The sequence below is a fragment of the Hemibagrus wyckioides genome, linkage group LG28, assembly GCF_019097595.1.
Source record: "Hemibagrus wyckioides isolate EC202008001 linkage group LG28, SWU_Hwy_1.0, whole genome shotgun sequence".
Lineage (NCBI taxonomy): Eukaryota > Metazoa > Chordata > Actinopteri > Siluriformes > Bagridae > Hemibagrus > Hemibagrus wyckioides.
In genome coordinates this window covers 19,464,039-19,483,152 of record NC_080737.1, presented here as the reverse complement: position 1 = coordinate 19,483,152, position 19,114 = coordinate 19,464,039, and the positions used below count along the sequence as shown (strand labels likewise).

The 19,114-nt window shown below is 39.8% G+C and overlaps 1 protein-coding gene across 1 annotated transcript in view; it reads right to left on the bottom strand.

The window, feature by feature from the left end:
- Nucleotides 1–18,813, bottom strand: part of arhgap31 (Rho GTPase activating protein 31) — a 34,650-nt gene extending 15,837 nt beyond the window's left edge. Inside the window, exons 1-2 of the mRNA XM_058383709.1 lie at nt 17,919–18,813; nt 31–133 (exon numbers count right to left, since the gene is read on the bottom strand). Coding sequence (XP_058239692.1) covers nt 31–133; nt 17,919–18,018 — 203 coding nt within the window. The 5' untranslated portion in view covers nt 18,019–18,813. The remainder of the gene's footprint in view (nt 1–30; nt 134–17,918) is intronic.
- Nucleotides 18,814–19,114: the final 301 nt, after the last annotated feature.

The window sequence follows — 19,114 nt, the reverse complement described above, 5'->3', positions numbered from 1 at the left end:
CGGCCGTTAGCCATAACTGTGACCTCTGACCTCAGGCGCTGGATGTTTGAGGTGATCCCTGAGAGTCTGTAGATTCCGTCAACGATGCCGTGCTCCTCGATGAACTCCGCGCACGTCTTCAGAACCTGAGGAACTGAGACACGTCACACAGTGAGAGCAGCTAGTCCACCTAGTGTGATGCAGAACGTGAAGCAGATCAGATGCTAATCTCCGTTTCTCTCACGCTTCTCCTCCTCACTGATCACAGAGAAAGTGTACAGTAAAGCTGATGATGTCACCGTCCTGTTTACTGATGCATCAATAATCAATAATCAGTAATAACAAGCTGAAACTCCGCCCACTGCCTCAGTCTGACTGGGAGTTTGTGATGGGCTGAACTCAGAGGTCTCACAGGTGAAATGGAGAAAGGTAAATGTAATTAGTTCAATTATTTTTTTTCCACATTTACATTAATGTCCAGATGTAAAGTGGGTGGAGCTAATTATAACTAGCCAATCAGTATGATCATATTCTTTATCCCTTCCACAGAACTAAAGTTTTTGGACCATAAACTTATCAAATAAACACAAACCCAGTGAGGGAAAGCAAACTAGCAGACAGAGAGAAAGAGAGAGACAGACACACACGCAGAGAAGAGAGAGAGACAGACTGAGAGACAGACAGATAGAGACATAGAGAGACAGAGAGAGAGAGAGAGACACACATGCAGAGAAGAGAGAGTGACAGAAAGAGAGAGACAGACAGATAGAGACATGGAGAGACAGACAGAGAGAAAGACAGAGAGAGACAGAGAGAGAGACATACAGAGAGACTCTGCTGTATTTTTTAGTAAATTGAGAATTTTCTTTCTAATCCTTGATAAATAAATCTCATCGTTCTGCATCCACATCACTCACACAGCTCAGGGTTAAGTGAAGAGCCACTCAGTTTCACAACCATAAAGACAGCACTCGTGCTCATGTGTGTGTGTGTGTGTGTGTGTGAGGGCAGGATGTGTGGAGCAGCTGGGGATGAAGCAGAAATAGCAGGAAAGGAAGAAGGAGGAGTAAATGCACGAGGAAAAAAAAAGTCAGTGACAGAAACCACTTAGGCTGTGCGACAAACCATGCGTGTGTGTGTGTGTCTGTGTGTGTGTGTGTCTGTCTGTGTGTGTGTGTGTGTGTGTGTGTGTGTCTGTCTGTGTGTGTGTGTGTGTGTGTGTCTGTCTGTGTGTGTGTGTGTGTGTATGTGTGTGTGTGTGCGATTGCGTGTGTGTCCTTCATTATGAGCTCATTGCTCTCTCTCTCTTGTCGTCTCCTTCTCTTAAACAACGATCCACATTCATTATTATTATTATTAATATTAATAACAATAATAATAACAATAATAATAATAATATATTTTTTCTATAAAATATTATTTGGCAAATGCAAGTATTAGGATTTATTTTCTGTGTATGACAAGCCAGATTATTGAGATTCAGTGCCTACAATAATAATAATAATAATAATAATAATAATAATAATAACACAGGACAGATTCCCTGGTATATATTTTTATATTTACTGTATTTTTTGTGTCAGTATGAAATATAATTTTTTTCTTTTTAACAAATACAATTGTTAAATAAACATTTATTATCATATGTAAGTGAGCTAAAGGATCATGATGTGGTCAGTTGATGATGGCATTCCTTTTATTCATATGAGACATAAAAAAAGAAGCAGCCAATAAATATTATATCACTAATCAAAATCCCTCGAAACAATACGCCGAAAATCCAGAAGAAAAAAATCAGAAATTCTAAAAATAAATAAATATATAAATAAATAAATAAATAAAAAGTGTAACTGTGTAAGTCAGTATAACGGGTTTTAAAATAGATGGATTATTTATTTTTAATTTATTTAAATAAAATTTTTTTTACAAATATTTAAAAGAAATCTAGACCAAAAAATTCAAGAGAGAGAGAGAGAGAGAGAGAGAGAGTGTGTGTGTGTGTGTGTGTGTCCAATACAGATTTTTTTACCCTAAATATCTACAATTATATATCTAAATGTATTCAGTAAATATACTCAAATGTTTTATATTATTATTTATATTTTTTCTATATTTTAATTAATTACATTGTTATAAATGTTTATTCCTGAGTGTTTCACATTTCTTTCTTTTTCATGTGAAATAATTTATTCAGTGTTTGTGTTCAGTACAAACCGACATTTCTTTATACACTGTGCTCATGTGATATTATCTCCAGATCAGACATCATCAGATCAGACATCAACATATCATTGTATCAGACCTCATTATATCAGACCTCATCAAATCAGACATCTTTATATTAGACCTCATAATATCAGACCTCATCAAATCAGACATCTTTATATCAGACCTCATAATATCAGACCTCATCAAATCAGACATCTTTATATCAGACCTCATAATATCAGACCTCATCAAATCAGACATCTTTATATCAGACCTCATAATATCAGACCTCATCAAATCAGACATCATCATATCATTGTATTAGACCTCATCGTATTAGACCTCATCGTATCAGACCTCATCGTATCAGACCTCATCATATCAGACATCATATTATCATTATATCAGACCTCATCGTATCAGACCTCATCATATCAGACATCATCGTATCAGATCTCATCATATCAGACATCATCGTATCAGACCTTATCATATCAGACATCATCGTATCAGACCTCATCATATCAGACCTCATCGTATCAGACCTCATCATATCAGACCTCATCATATCAGACCTCATCATATCAGACCTCATCATATCAGACATCATCGTATCAGACCTCATCATATCAGACCTCATCGTATCAGACCTCATCATATCAGACATCATCATATCAGACATCATCATATCAGACCTCATCATATCAGACCTCATCGTATCAGACCTCATCATATCAGACATCATCATATCAGACATCATCATATCAGACATCATCATATCAGACCTCATCGTATCAGACCTCATCATATCAGACATCATCGTATCAGACCTCATCATATCAGACATCATCATATCAGACCTCATCGTATCAGACATCATCATATCAGACCTCATCGTATCAGACATCATCATATCAGACCTCATCGTATCAGACATCATCGTATCAGACCTCATCATATCAGACATCATCGTATCAGACCTCATCAAATCAGGCATCTTTATATCAGACCTCATAATATCAGACCTCATCAAATCAGACATCTTTATATCAGACCTCATCAAATCAGACATCATCATATCATTGTATTAGACCTCATCGTATCAGACCTCATCATATCAGACCTCATCATATCATCGTATCAGACCTCATCATATCAGACCTCATCGTATCAGACCTCATCATATCAGACATCATCATATCAGACATCATCATATCAGACATCATCGTATCAGACCTCATCGTATCAGACCTCATCATATCAGACCTCATCATATCAGACCTCATCGTATCAGACCTCATCGTATCAGACCTCATCGTATCAGACATGATCATATCAGACCTCATCATATCAGACCTCATCATATCAGACCTCATCGTATCAGACATGATCATATCATCATGATCATCATCATCATCGTATCAGACATGATCATATCATCATGATCATCATCATCATTGTATCAGACATCATCATATCAGACCTCATCGTATCAGACATCATCGTATCAGACATGTTGTTATTGTTGAGTTACGAAGGTTATTTGATCACCATTTGTGTTTAGATTCTGATTGTGTTTGTACTGCATTGTGACTCGGAGCACGACCTCGGCCTTGAGAAGTGTCCAACACGACACACACTCATCTCGTTTACATAGTGTGTGTGTGTGTGTGTGTGTGTGTGTGTGTAGATTGTGGATGTTTACAAAAAAGTGTTTTCTTTTAAAAAATAATTTAATAAATGTCGGCTCTGTTTGTTTATGGTCATTGTCCGATTGTTGAAGAAATCTTAAATTTGGAAAGAAATTTTGCTCAGAAACAGAGGACAGTGACGTCGTCGCTCTAAAGCTGCTATAAAAACACAGAAACGCTCTTTCTCTGCGTTTCTTAAACACCAAGCTTCAGAAGAGCCTCTTTACACACGTCGAGTTTTATTCGCATGCAGGCGTGTGGTGATAATTAGCTGTAATTTATTTCAATATTCCTCACACACAATATTGCTTTTGTGAACAGCGAGCGTTTCTAAATAACGCCTCTCTCCCCGAGTTCCAGCAAAACTACAGCGTCTACAGACGCATCGTTTCCTGGACCGTTTGTGCTCCCGCGTCTCATCAGATTTAGCATATGGCGCGTCCCGCTCCGAGACGACAACCCCATAAATTACACCAGACGAGGGGTTTGTAGAGGAAAAAAACAACAACATGGAGGCGGAACCAGGGCTGTGATGGAGGAATAATCTTTTAGGGACGTAATAATATTATAAAAGCAATATTGCAATTATCCTCTGAGCCAAGAGTAAAAAAGGGAATTATTCTAATAAAAAATTTAAATAAATCAATAAATAAGCAAAAAAATATATATTTGGTGGCTGTGAGTGAAGAATAATGTTTTGGTAATGAAGCAATTTTTTTTAATAAATATATTATTGTAATTATGTTGTGAGTGAGTTTGTGGAAATAATAATAATAATAATAATAATAATAATAATAATAAAACCTGAAAATGCAATAATAATAAATAAATAAATAAATAAATAAATAAATAAAATGAAATAACCTGGAGAGAGAGCCAGTGCTGTGACTGTGATGGGGTTCGAGTGATGGAGCTGCAGCGCTGCTTTCATAAATACAGTTTATATTTATTTACAATAAAATTATATTATTTTTTGCTCATCTTTAAAGATTTAAAGCGGGTTTAAGAGTCAGGGTTCTGGATTATTCACATCACCTGACTGACAATGGTTTTGTTTTTTTGTGTGTGTGAGAAAATGATGTAAAAAAATAATTAATAAATAAATAAATAAATAAATAAATAAATAAATAAATAAATAAATAAATAAATAAATAAATAAATAAATATTAGATATTAGATATTAGATATTGATCTAAGAATCTTCTGAGCGGTGATTAGGAAAAGATTATCAGTTGAAGATGTAAAATGGCCGCTCGCTTGTCCCCATCTGGCCGAGTGTATTTGAGTGTAAACTCTCTCTCTGATGCTCTCACACATTCCCTAAAGTTTAGCACACTGAAGCAGGACGACTTCCTGTACTGCAGCTTTCACTGCGTCGCAGCAGCTGCATGCAGTCGCACACTCTTTAATATAAAATACGTTTTAATGAAATGTGAAATTATTAAATAATGTAGAAATATCGAGATATGTCTTTTACCCAGGAATAACTGTTTAAAAAAACAAACAGATTTGACTGTATCACTGTGTGTTGTGTGTTGGTGTGTACTGTGTGTATGTGTGAGTTGTGTAGTTGTAATAGCATGCGTGCATGTGTGTGTGTGTGTGTGTGTGTGTATGAGTTGTGTAGTTGTAATAGCATGCGTGCATGTGTGTGTGTGAGAGAGTTCTGTAGTTGTAGTGGCATGTGTGTGTGTGTATGAGTTGTGTAGTTGTAATGGCGTGTGTGTGTATATATGAGTTGTGTAATTGTAATGGTGTGTATGTGAGTTGTGTATGTGTAACATAGTGTGTCTTTGTGCGGTCAGTCCTGCAGAAGGTCAGAGCAGGAAGTTGAGAATGGTTTGTTTGTTTCAGAGGAAGGTGGACACACCCAGAGGCCTTGGTGCTGCTCTCAGCCGCTGCGTTTCCTCTCATACAATAGTGTGTCTGGAAAAATGCCACAGACTCCTGGCTAATGTCCTACACACTCCTACAGCTGTGACGTCCACAAGAATAAAGACAGCCTAGGTAACGTCTACACAAACTCTATACAAGAGTGAGTTTAAATAAATTCTACACCGAGTGTACTCTCACTCTCTTTAAATTCTACACCGAGTGTACTCTCACTCTCTTTAAATTCTACACCAAGTGTACTCTCACTCTCTTTAAATTCTACACCTAGTGTACTCTAACTCTCTTTAAATTCTACACCGAGTGTACTCTCACTCTCTTTAAATTCTACACCGAGTGTACTCTCACTCTCTTTAAATTCTACACCTAGTGTACTCTAACTCTCTTTAAATTCTACACCGAGTGTACTCTCACTCTCTTTAAATTCTACACCGAGTGTACTCTCACTCTCTTTAAATTCTACACCGAGTGTACTCTCACTCTCTTTAAATTCTACACCGAGTGTACTCTAACTCTCTTTAAATTCTACACCTAGTGTACTCTAACTCTCTTTAAATTCTACACTGAGTGTACTCTCACTCTCTTTAAATTCTACACTGAGTGTACTCTAACTCTCTTTAAATTCTACACCTAGTGTACTCTAACTCTCTTTAAATTCTACACCGAGTGTACTCTCACTCTCTTTAAATTCTACACCGAGTGTACTCTCACTCTCTTTAAATTCTACACTGAGTGTACTCTCATTCTCTTTAAATTCTACACTGAGTGTACTCTAACTCTCTTTAAATTCTACACTGATTCTACAGGTTTATATTCAGATTATTGTGAGTAATTACTCTCATGATCACAAATTAATTTGGAATGTTTTGGATGAGATAAATCTCAGTCCTGTCTAATATTTTATACTATTTTATACTGTCTTTTATTTTCACTTAGTCCGTTGTACTTTGGTTTGTGTAGCTGTGGTGTTGAGGTACTGAATGCTGAACACTTTAGTACACGTGTGTGTGTGTGTGTCTGTACGCTATTACAGAGGTTACACTCTTCTACATTAAGAATGAAATCAATCAGTCAGCTGTGTTTCGTTAGTGTTTGAGTGAAGTCACTGTTCATGCTGCAGTAAATTAGCGTTAATTAGCGAACACCGGTGTGTAGGAAACGACGAAACGCACAGCTTTTAGAGCAGACTCTAAATAAAGAAAACGGTGTTTTGTCATTAAAGTCGGCGCTAAGACGAGTCTCAGGAGGAGGCCCAGTGTCAATTTTGTGCCAGAGTTTTAAAAAAATTTCCAGTGTGCAGAGGAAAAAAATAATCACACTCACATCCAAAAGAATTGGTGAGACATCAGCAAAGTTCTGCTTCTGGATAAAAATAGAGGAGAAAATATCTAAAATAGCTTCAAGTGTTTTCTAGTTATTAGATTTCACATGGAATAAACGCCTGACCTTCCTGCTCCAGTTATTTACAGTCTTCAGCATTTTGGGCTCTGTTTACATTTCAGTGATGGATTTAAAGAAATCTGTTTCTGTGTATTGTGTGTATGGTGTGTATTATGTGTACAGTATGTACGGTGTGTATGGTGTGTATTGTGTGTATGGTGTGTATTGTGTGTATGGTGTGTATTGTGTGTATGGTGTGTATTGTGTGTATGGTGTGTATTATGTGTACAGTATGTACGGTGTGTATGGTGTGTATGGTGTGTATTGTGTGTATTATGTGTACAGTGTGTATGGTGTGTATGGTGTGTATGGTGTGTATTGTGTGTATTATGTGTACAGTATGTACAGTGTGTATGGTGTGTATGGTGTGTATTGTGTGTATGGTGTGTATTGTGTGTATGGTGTGTATGGTGTGTATTGTGTGTATTATGTGTACAGTGTGTATGGTGTGTATTGTGTGTATGGTGTGTATTGTGTGTATTATGTGTACAGTATGTACAGTGTGTATGGTGTGTATGGTGTGTATTGTGTGTATGGTGTGTATGGTGTGTATTGTGTGTATGGTGTGTATTGTGTGTATGGTGTGTATGGTGTGTATGGTGTGTATTGTGTGTATGGTGTGTATGGTATGTATTGTGTGTATGGTGTGTATTGTGTGTATGGTGTGTATTATGTGTACAGTATGTACGGTGTGTATGGTGTATATGGTGTGTACTGTGTGTATGGTGTGTACTGTATGGTGTGTACTATGTGTATGGTGTGTATGGTGTGTACTGTGTGTATGGTGTGTATGGTGTGTATGGTGTGTATTATCTGTACAGTATGTACGGTGTGTACTGTATGGTGTGTATGGTGTGTATGGTGTGTATTATCTGTACACTATGTACGGTGTGTACAGTGTGTATGGTGTGTACTGTATGGTGTGTATTATCTGTACACTATGTACGGTGTGTACAGTGTGTATGGTGTGTACAGTACGGTGTGTACAGTGTGTATGGTGTGTATTATGTGTATTATGTGTACAGTGTGTACAGTCTGTATGGTGTGTACTGTACGGTGTGTACAGTGTGTATGGTGTGTATTATGTGTATTATGTGTACAGTGTGTACAGTCTGTATGATGTGTATTGAATAGATTAGAATAGAATAGAGCTCATTAATCTATTCTATTCTGTTCTATTCTAGTGTGTATGGTGTGTATAGTGTGTATAGTGTGTATGGTGTGTATTGTGTGTATTGTGTGTATTGTGTGTATAGTGTGTATGGTGTGTATTGTGTGTATGGTGTGTACTGTGTGTATAGTGTGTATAGTGTGTATGGTGTGTATTGTGTGTATGGTGTGTGTTATGTGTGTATTATGTGTATTGTGTTTATTTTGTGTATATTGTGTGTTGTGTGTGAAATAAAGAAAAAAAATTCTGTTTCTGAGAAAATAAAAAGAGTTAAATTTGAGCTTTCGCACCACAACTCCTGCTGTTGCTTTATCACTGCCTCGTTTCCGCAGGAGAAACTGAAGGTGTGTGCTGAAGTGAATGCAGAGGGAATAAACATATGTAGAGATTCAAAAGGATCATAAACACACAGGAAGCTGAGCAGCTGATGTCATGGGGAATGTAAATCCACAACTCATCACAATCTACTGCTCTCACATCACACTCACACTCACACACTCACATCACACTCACACACTCACATCACACTCACATCACACTCACATCACACACTCACATCACACACTCACATCACACTCACACTCACACACTCACATCACACTCACACTCACATCACACTCACATCACACACTCACATCACACTCACATCACACTCACATCACACTCACATCACACTCACATCACATCACACTCACATCACACTCACATCACACTCACATCACACTCACACACTCACATCACACTCACATCACACTCACATCACACACTCACATCACACACTCACATCACACTCACATCACACTCACACTCACACACTCACATCACACTCACACTCACATCACACTCACATCACACTCACATCACACTCACATCACACACTCACACTCATCACACTCACATCACATCACACATTCACACTCACATCACACTCACATCACACTCACATCACACTCACACACTCACATCACACTCACATCACACACACACACACACACACTCACATCACACTCACATCACACTCACACTCACATCACACACATCACACTCACATCACACACTCACATCACACTCACATCACACTCACATCACACACTCACATCACACACTCACACTCACATCACACACTCAAACTCACATCACACTCACAATACACACTCACATCACACTCACATCACACTCACATCACACTCACATCACACACTCACATCACACACTCACACTCACATCACACTCACAATACACACTCACATCACACTCACATCACACTCACACTCACATCACACTCACATCACACTCACACTCACATCACACTCACATCACATCACACTCACATCACACTCACATCACATCACACTCACATCACACACTCACATCACACTCACATCACACTCACATCACACTCACATCACACACTCACATCACACTCACATCACATCACACTCACATCACACTCACATCACATCACACTCACATCACACTCACATCACACTCACATCACACTCACATCACATCACACTCATCACACTCACATCACATCACACTCACATCACACTCACATCACATCACACTCACATCACACTCACATCACACTCACATCACACTCACATCACATCACACTCACATCACATCACACTCACATCACACTCACATCACATCACACTCACATCACACTCACATCACACTCACATCACATCACACTCACATCACATCACACTCACATCACATCACATCACACTCACATCACACTCACATCACACTCACATCACATCACACTCACATCACACTCACACTCACACTCACACACACACTCACATCACACTCACATCACACTCACATCACACTCACATCACATCACTCTCACATCACACTCACATCACATCACATCACACTCACATCACACTCACATCACACTCACACTCACACACTCACATCACATCACATCACACTCACATCACATCACACTCACATCACATCACATCACACTCACATCACACTCACATCACACTCACATCACACTCACATCACATCACACTCATCACATCACATCACACTCACATCACATCACATCACACTCACATCACATCACACTCACATCACACTCACATCACACTCACACTCACATCACACTCACATCACACTCACATCACACACTCACATCACACTCACATCACACTCACATCACACTCACATCACACACTCACATCACAATACACACTCACATCACACTCACAATACACACTCACATCACACTCACATCACACTCACACTCACATCACACTCACATCACACACTCACATCACACTCACATCACACACTCACATCACACTCACATCACACTCACATCACACACTCACATCACACACTCACATCACACACTCACATCACACTCACATCACACACTCACATCACATCACACTCATCACATCACACACACATCACACTCACATCACATCACACTCACATCACACTCACATCACATCACACTCACATCACACTCATCACATCACACTCACATCACACTCACATCACATCACATCACACTCACATCACACTCACATCACATCACATCACACTCACATCACATCACACTCACATCACACACTCACATCACACACTCACATCACACTCACATCACACACACACCACAACACACACACCCAACACTCACATCACACTCACATTACACTCACATCACACTCATCACATCACATCACACTCACATCACACTCACATCACATCACACTCACATCACACTCATCACATCACATCACATCACACTCACATCACACTCACATCACACTCACATCACATCACATCACACTCACATCACACTCATCACATCACATCACACTCACATCACACTCACATCACATCACATCACACTCACATCACACTCATCACATCACATCACACTCACATCACACTCACATCACACTCACATCACACTCACATCACACTCACATCACACACACACACTCACATCACACTCACATCACACTCACATCACACTCACATCACACTCACATCACATCACATCACACTCACATCACACTCATCACATCACATCACATCACACTCACATCACACTCACATCACATCACATCACACTCACATCACATCACATCACACTCACATCACACTCATCACATCACACTCACATCACACTCACATCACACTCACATCACATCACACTCACATCAAATCACATCACACTCACATCACACTCACATCACATCACACTCACATCACACTCACATCACATCACACTCACATCACACTCACATCACATCACATCACATCACACTCACATCACATCACACTCACATCACACTCACATCACATCACATCACATCACACTCACACTCACATCACATCACACTCATCACATCACATCACACTCACATCACACTCACATCACATCACACTCATCACATCACATCACACTCACACTCACATCACATCACATCACATCACATCACATCACATCACATCACATCACACTCACATCACATCACACTCACATCACACTCACATCACATCACATCACATCACACTCACATCACACTCACATCACATCACACTCACATCACACTCACATCACACTCACATCACATCACACTCACATCACATCACACTCATCACATCACATCACACTCACATCACACTCACATCACACTCACATCACACTCACATCACATCACATCACACTCACATCACATCACATCACACTCACATCACACTCACATCACACTCATCACATCACATCACACTCACACTCACACTCACATCACATCACATCACATCACATCACATCACACTCACACTCACATCACACTCACATCACATCACACTCACACTCACATCACATCACATCACATCACATCACACTCACACTCACATCACATCACATCACTCACATCACACTCACATCACACTCACATCACACTCACATCACATCACACTCACATCACATCACATCACATCACACTCATCACATCACATCACATCACATCACATCACACTCATCACATCACACTCACATCACACTCACATCACACTCATCACATCACACTCACATCACACTCACATCACACTCACATCACATCACACTCACATCACACTCACATCACACTCACATCACACACATCACATCACACTCACATCACACTCACATCACATCACACTCACATCACACTCACATCACATCACATCACATCACATCACACTCATCACATCACATCACATCACACTCATCACATCACATCACATCACATCACACTCACATCACATCACACTCACATCACATCACATCACATCACATCACACTCACATCACACTCACATCATATCACATCACATCACACTCACATCACATCACATCACATCACATCACATCACATCACATCACATCACACTCACATCACATCACATCACACTCACATCACATCACATCACATCACATCACATCACATCACACTCATCACATCACATCACACTCACATCACACTCATCACATCACATCACATCACATCACACTCACATCACACTCACATCACATCACATCACACTCACATCACATCACATCACACTCACATCACACTCACATCACACTCACATCACATCACATCACATCACACTCACATCACACTCACATCACACTCACATCACATCACATCACATCACATCACATCACATCACATCACACTCACATCACATCACATCACATCACACTCACATCACACTCACATCACATCACACTCACACTCACATCACATCACATCACATCACACTCACATCACACTCACATCACATCACATCACACTCACATCACACTCACATCACACTCACATCACATCACATCACATCACATCACACTCACACTCACATCACATCACATCACATCACACTCACATCACATCACATCACATCACATCACATCACATCACACTCACATCACACTCACATCACATCACACTCACATCACACTCACATCACATCACATCACATCACACTCACATCACATCACACTCACATCACACTCACATCACATCACATCACATCACATCACATCACACTCACATCACATCACACTCATCACATCACACTCACATCACACTCACATCACACTCACATCACATCACATCACACTCACATCACACTCACATCACATCACATCACATCACACTCACATCACATCACACTCACATCACACTCACATCACATCACATCACATCACATCACACTCACATCACATCACATCACATCACATCACATCACACTCATCACATCACATCACACTCACATCACACTCATCACATCACATCACATCACACTCACATCACACTCACATCACATCACATCACACTCACATCACATCACATCACACTCACATCACATCACATCACACTCACATCACATCACATCACATCACATAACACTCAAACAGGAACCACAGCAGACCTCCACCTTACTGACGTTTTATCCCTGTGATGATTTGTATGACGGGTTTCTCAAAAAAATGGAAAGAAAAAAGAAAGTGAGTAAAAAAGAAATAAGAGAAATTTTGTTGGATTGTCAGAATTGCACAAAAATGTATAAAATGCCTTCTAGCATTCACAAGCAATAAAATTCACTTCCTGTCCATGTTTACTGACCCTCCAGATGCTTCATTATTTAATTCTATTTTGCTATATATGTATATATATTTATAAAAATTTGCATGATCTGTAACGTGTCAGAGTTCAAAATCTCTATGTCAGTGATACAGGAGGATGGCGTATAAGTCGCTGTTGCTAGGTAGCAGGTTGAAATCAGAAAGGTATCTCCACTCTGATGAAATCAAGCGTAATATGATTCACATTCAGATTTCTATCGCTCTGGCTTTATTACAGATGTCACACCCTTCGTCATATCGCAGACGTGTGATGAAAATGGAAATATTCCTGCACTGTCAATCATTTAGACTGGAAACCTGCAGCGGGACGTGTAGCTACATGGACATTCATGCAGAAGGAATCAACAGAAACATACAGATTAACCATAATAATAATAATAATAATAATAATAATAATAATAATAATAATAATAATAATAATAAATCAGAGTAGATATTCAAATAATTTAATGGGATCACTGTTTTTATTATTATGTACAATGTAAAGTTTTTTTTTAAAGTCATTTTTTTTTAGATAAAATATGTCAAATATAGCAACAGACATTAATTTCTAAAAGGCTAACCTTATCTACTAGCTGTAAGCTAAACAAACTAACAAACAAATCCAAACATTTATACTGCTGAAAATGTGCGTGTGTGTGTGTGTGTGAGCTGTGAAGCATCTAGCAGAGTGATATCATTAATGTTAACATTATCATAAACATTTTGATGCATGTCAGGGTTTCTACTCTGTCCACTCTATGTCCACTTTAACCAGTATACTCATACCAGTATATTTATAGCAGTGTACTCACACCAGTATACTCACACCAGTATATTCACACCAGTATATTTATAGCAGTGTACTCAGACCAGTATACTCATATCACTATACTAAGATCAGTGTACGCACACCAGTATACTCACACCAGTATATTTATAGCAGTGTACTCACACCAGTATACTCACACCAGTATATTTATAGCAGTGTACTCACACCAGTATACTCACACCAGTATATTTATAGCAGTGTATGCACACCAGTATACTCACACCAGTATATTTATAGCAGTGTACTCACACCAGTATACTCACACCAGTATATTTATAGCAGTGTACTCACACCAGTATACTCACACCAGTATATTCACACCAGTATATTTATAGCAGTGTACTCAGACCAGTATACTCATATCACTATACTAAGATCAGTGTACGCACACCAGTATACTCACACCAGTATATTTATAGCAGTGTACTCACACCAGTATACTCACACCAGTATACTCACACCAGTATATTTATAGCAGTGTACTCACACCAGTATACTCACACCAGTATACTCACACCAGTATATTTATAGCAGTGTACTCACACCAGTATACTCACACCAGTATATTCACACCAGTATATTTATAGCAGTGTACTCACACCAGTATACTCAGACCAGTATACTCACACCAGTATATTTATAGCAGTGTACTCACACCAGTATACTAAGATCAGAATATTCACACCAGTATACTCATCACTATCACTATACACACACCAGTATACTCACACCAGTATATTCACACCAGTATACTCATATCACTGTACTAAGATCAGTGTACACACACCAGTATACTCACATCAATATACTCATATTACTATACTCAAACCAGTATACTCATCACTATTACTATACTCAAACCAGTATACTCATCACTATTACTATACTCAAACCAGTATACTCATCACTATTACTATACTCAAACCAGTATACTCATCACTATTACTATACTCAAACCAGTATACTAAGAACAGAATACTCACACCAGTATACTCATATCACTATACTGAGATCAGTGTACTCACACCAGTATCTTCAGTATCATCACTATCACTATACTCAAACCAGTATATTCACACCAGTATACTCATATCAGTATACTAAGATCAGTGTACTCACACCAGTATAAAGATGTCAGTGTAGTAATACCAGTGTATTTAGCTCAGTATTCTCACACAGTATACTCACACCAGTATACTAAGAGCAATGTACTTACACCAGTATACTCACACCAGTATACTCAGTGTAGTAATACCAGTGTACTTATCTCAGTGTTCTCCCAGTATAAGGTTATTAATCATTTAAAACAGAATGAAGTTCAGAAACGCTGAAACAGGAAAATATGGAGGTTTTATACTTAATAAAGACTCAGTGTTTCTGTTACAGAGTCACCCAGTGTCCAGTAACTGGAACATCCAAAACCACAGTATACACACAGGACCTCACAGAGAGAGGGGGGGAGAGAGAGAGAGAGAGAGAGAGAGAGAGAGAGAAACAAAGTGAGAGAGACTGAGACAGACAGACAGAGAGAGAGAGACAGAGAGAGACAAAGAGAGAGAGACAGAGACAGACAGACAGAGAGTGAGAGAGAGAGAGAGAGAGAGAGAGAGAGTCAGACAGAGAGAGACAGACAGACAGATAGAGAGAGAGAGATCTGCTATAAAGTGAATTAACACAGAGACTAAAACCAGTGAAATGTCTTAAGCATGACATTGTAGTTGATGTGGAACGGTCAGTGACGCATGACTAAGACTGTAATAATGAGTTATGAGCTCTGACCGTCTGTTCCAGCTGATGATGTGGACAGATTTACAAACTGAAGTCTGATAATCTAAAGCAATAAAAGTGTAGACTGGTGTAAGATGGTGTCCATCAGTAATATGGACATGATGACCAGTGTGACATGGAGGTCACACTCTCTCCCTGATGGACAGGTCACATGATCAGACGCCGTGTCTTTCTGATGGTGTAGACCCTGAGACTGGACTCACCTTAATAACTCTACTTACTCTAACACTCCACTAAAATAAGGACCAGTGTGTTATTTTTTTTGGCACATCTTTCTGTGCTGAATAAAAAAAGAGTCCTGAGTGGCTGCCAAAATGAACAAGAAAGTGTGTGTGTGTGTGTGTGTGTGTGTGGGCAGACAGGATCTAGAACAAAAAAAAAAGTCTCAATCACAACCACCATCATGGCCATGCCGGTTTACGGGCCGATCCCGGGTCAGCTCGCTGCCTCCCGCCTGTTTCACATATAAACATCAAACCATTACAGAGATTTGATCGCAGCTCAGCCTGAAATGGCGGCTCTGACCCTCTCATCTTTTCCTGCAATTATGACGGCCGTCCCACAATTCAGCGGGGCAGGGAAGGCAGCACATGCGGTGCAGAGCCGAAGGGAGGGGACGAGGGCGTCGCCCGCACCGAGATGCCACAAATAGCCAATAACCAGAATAAAAGACAATCAGGGAGCAGAAACACTTCAGCACTCCTACTCGCCTCCTCCTCCTCCTCCTCCTCCTTTATGGATTTTCTTTTTTGTTTATTTTTCACCCTCCTTAGGGAGCCAAAGCAGAAATCTTGTGTGTAAGTGTGTGTGTGTGTGTGTGTGTGTGTACTGACACAGGAAGTCTAAAGCAGCTCCAATAAAGTGGATTTGTCCTTGTTGAAGCACTGAATGCTCAAATTTACTCGAAAGCGACTCGTGAAGCACTTTTCTTTTCTCCTCCAGGCCACTTTATAACCTCTCCTTCATCCCTAAGCAACAGAAATCCCATAGAATTGAAATGTTTTATTGTATAATGCAAAAAAAAAAAAAACCCTCACTGACTGAAAGATTTAGGTGTTTAACTTGTAAACCACATCAACTTGAAAGAAATCAGAATGAAAATCTGAATAAAAACCCATCATCATCATCATCATCATCATCGTCATCACAGAGGAAGTAGGAGAGGAAAAGAACAAGCAGAATGTGTGTGTGTGTGTGTGTGTGTGTGTGTGTGGTAAGAGTTGAAAAACAAAATAAAGTGAAGTAAGAGACAGAATAAAAGTTCTACCATCGTGTCCTGAGTTGTGGAGATGTTCGCTCAGGTCACAGCCGAACGCATTTTCACTTCCTTTCCTTTTGGACTTCTGCTTGGAAGCTTTATTCTTCATCAGGAGCTCAAGGTTTTATCCAGATCAGAAAGAACCAGCGCCGAAGCCGAGAGGAAACACAGAGCCAAGAGGAAAGAAAAGAAAAAAAGAAAAAAGAAAGAAAAAAACAATTCTGGAGCAAAAAAAAAAAAAAGTCACGTCGGCTCACATGGTGTCCGAGAGTCCGGAGTCTGGGAGTGGGAGAGGAATTCTGGAGCTCAGCGGCACCAGGCTGACGTCACTCCCTACATCGGACACTTCTCTCTCTCTCTCTCTCTCTCTCTCTCTCCTCTGTTCAGCCTGAGAGACACAAAAGCTGAGAGAAAAGTAAGTCAGAGACTCGGTGAGTCGGCTTCCTGTAGGCGGTTTTCTCTCCTCGGCCCCTCCTGACCCTCGTCTTTCTCTCCTCTCTACGTCTTCCTCGTCAAACTTTCTTCTCAGATCGACCTCCAGAGCTTCTGGTTTTCTCTCCTCCGTCTCGTCTCTCTTACTCTCGGCTCGTCCATGTTTTACTGCGTCTCACGGTCAAGACACGAGGCTTCAAACTTTTTCTTCTTTCTTCTTTTTTTTTTTCCTCCTGCTCTAGGGAGGGGAGAGAAATTACAGCCTGTGTGTTTTCTCCTACGCTTAACACATTAGTGACCCTCCCTCTCTCATCCCGTCTCTCCTCTCTCCGCTCTTGTCCCCTCGTTCTCCTGCTCCCTTAAGGCTTTTCTTTTTTTGAGGTAGGGTCTGAACAGGAAATCTGCTCTCTGCCTTCCTGAACGCTCCCAGAGTCCACAATTTCCTGTACAGGGCTCTTTGTTTGGAAAACAAAAACAGACAGACAGGGGAGAGAAGGGAAGTGTGGAGGGGGGTGAGAGAGAGAGCGAGCGAGCGAGAGCGAGAGAGTGAAAGAGAGAGAGAGAGAGACAGATGGCCGAAGCACACATGGTTCCCGTTAGTCGCCTTCACTTTACTTATAAATCTGACATTTCCTAAATCACAGTTTCTAAATCCTAAAAGGATTCTGACATGACAGCACCACACACACACACACACACACACACACAGAGTGTGTGAGTTGTCCAGCACCTTAGGATCACACACTAATCATCTAAATGAGACATGAAGACAA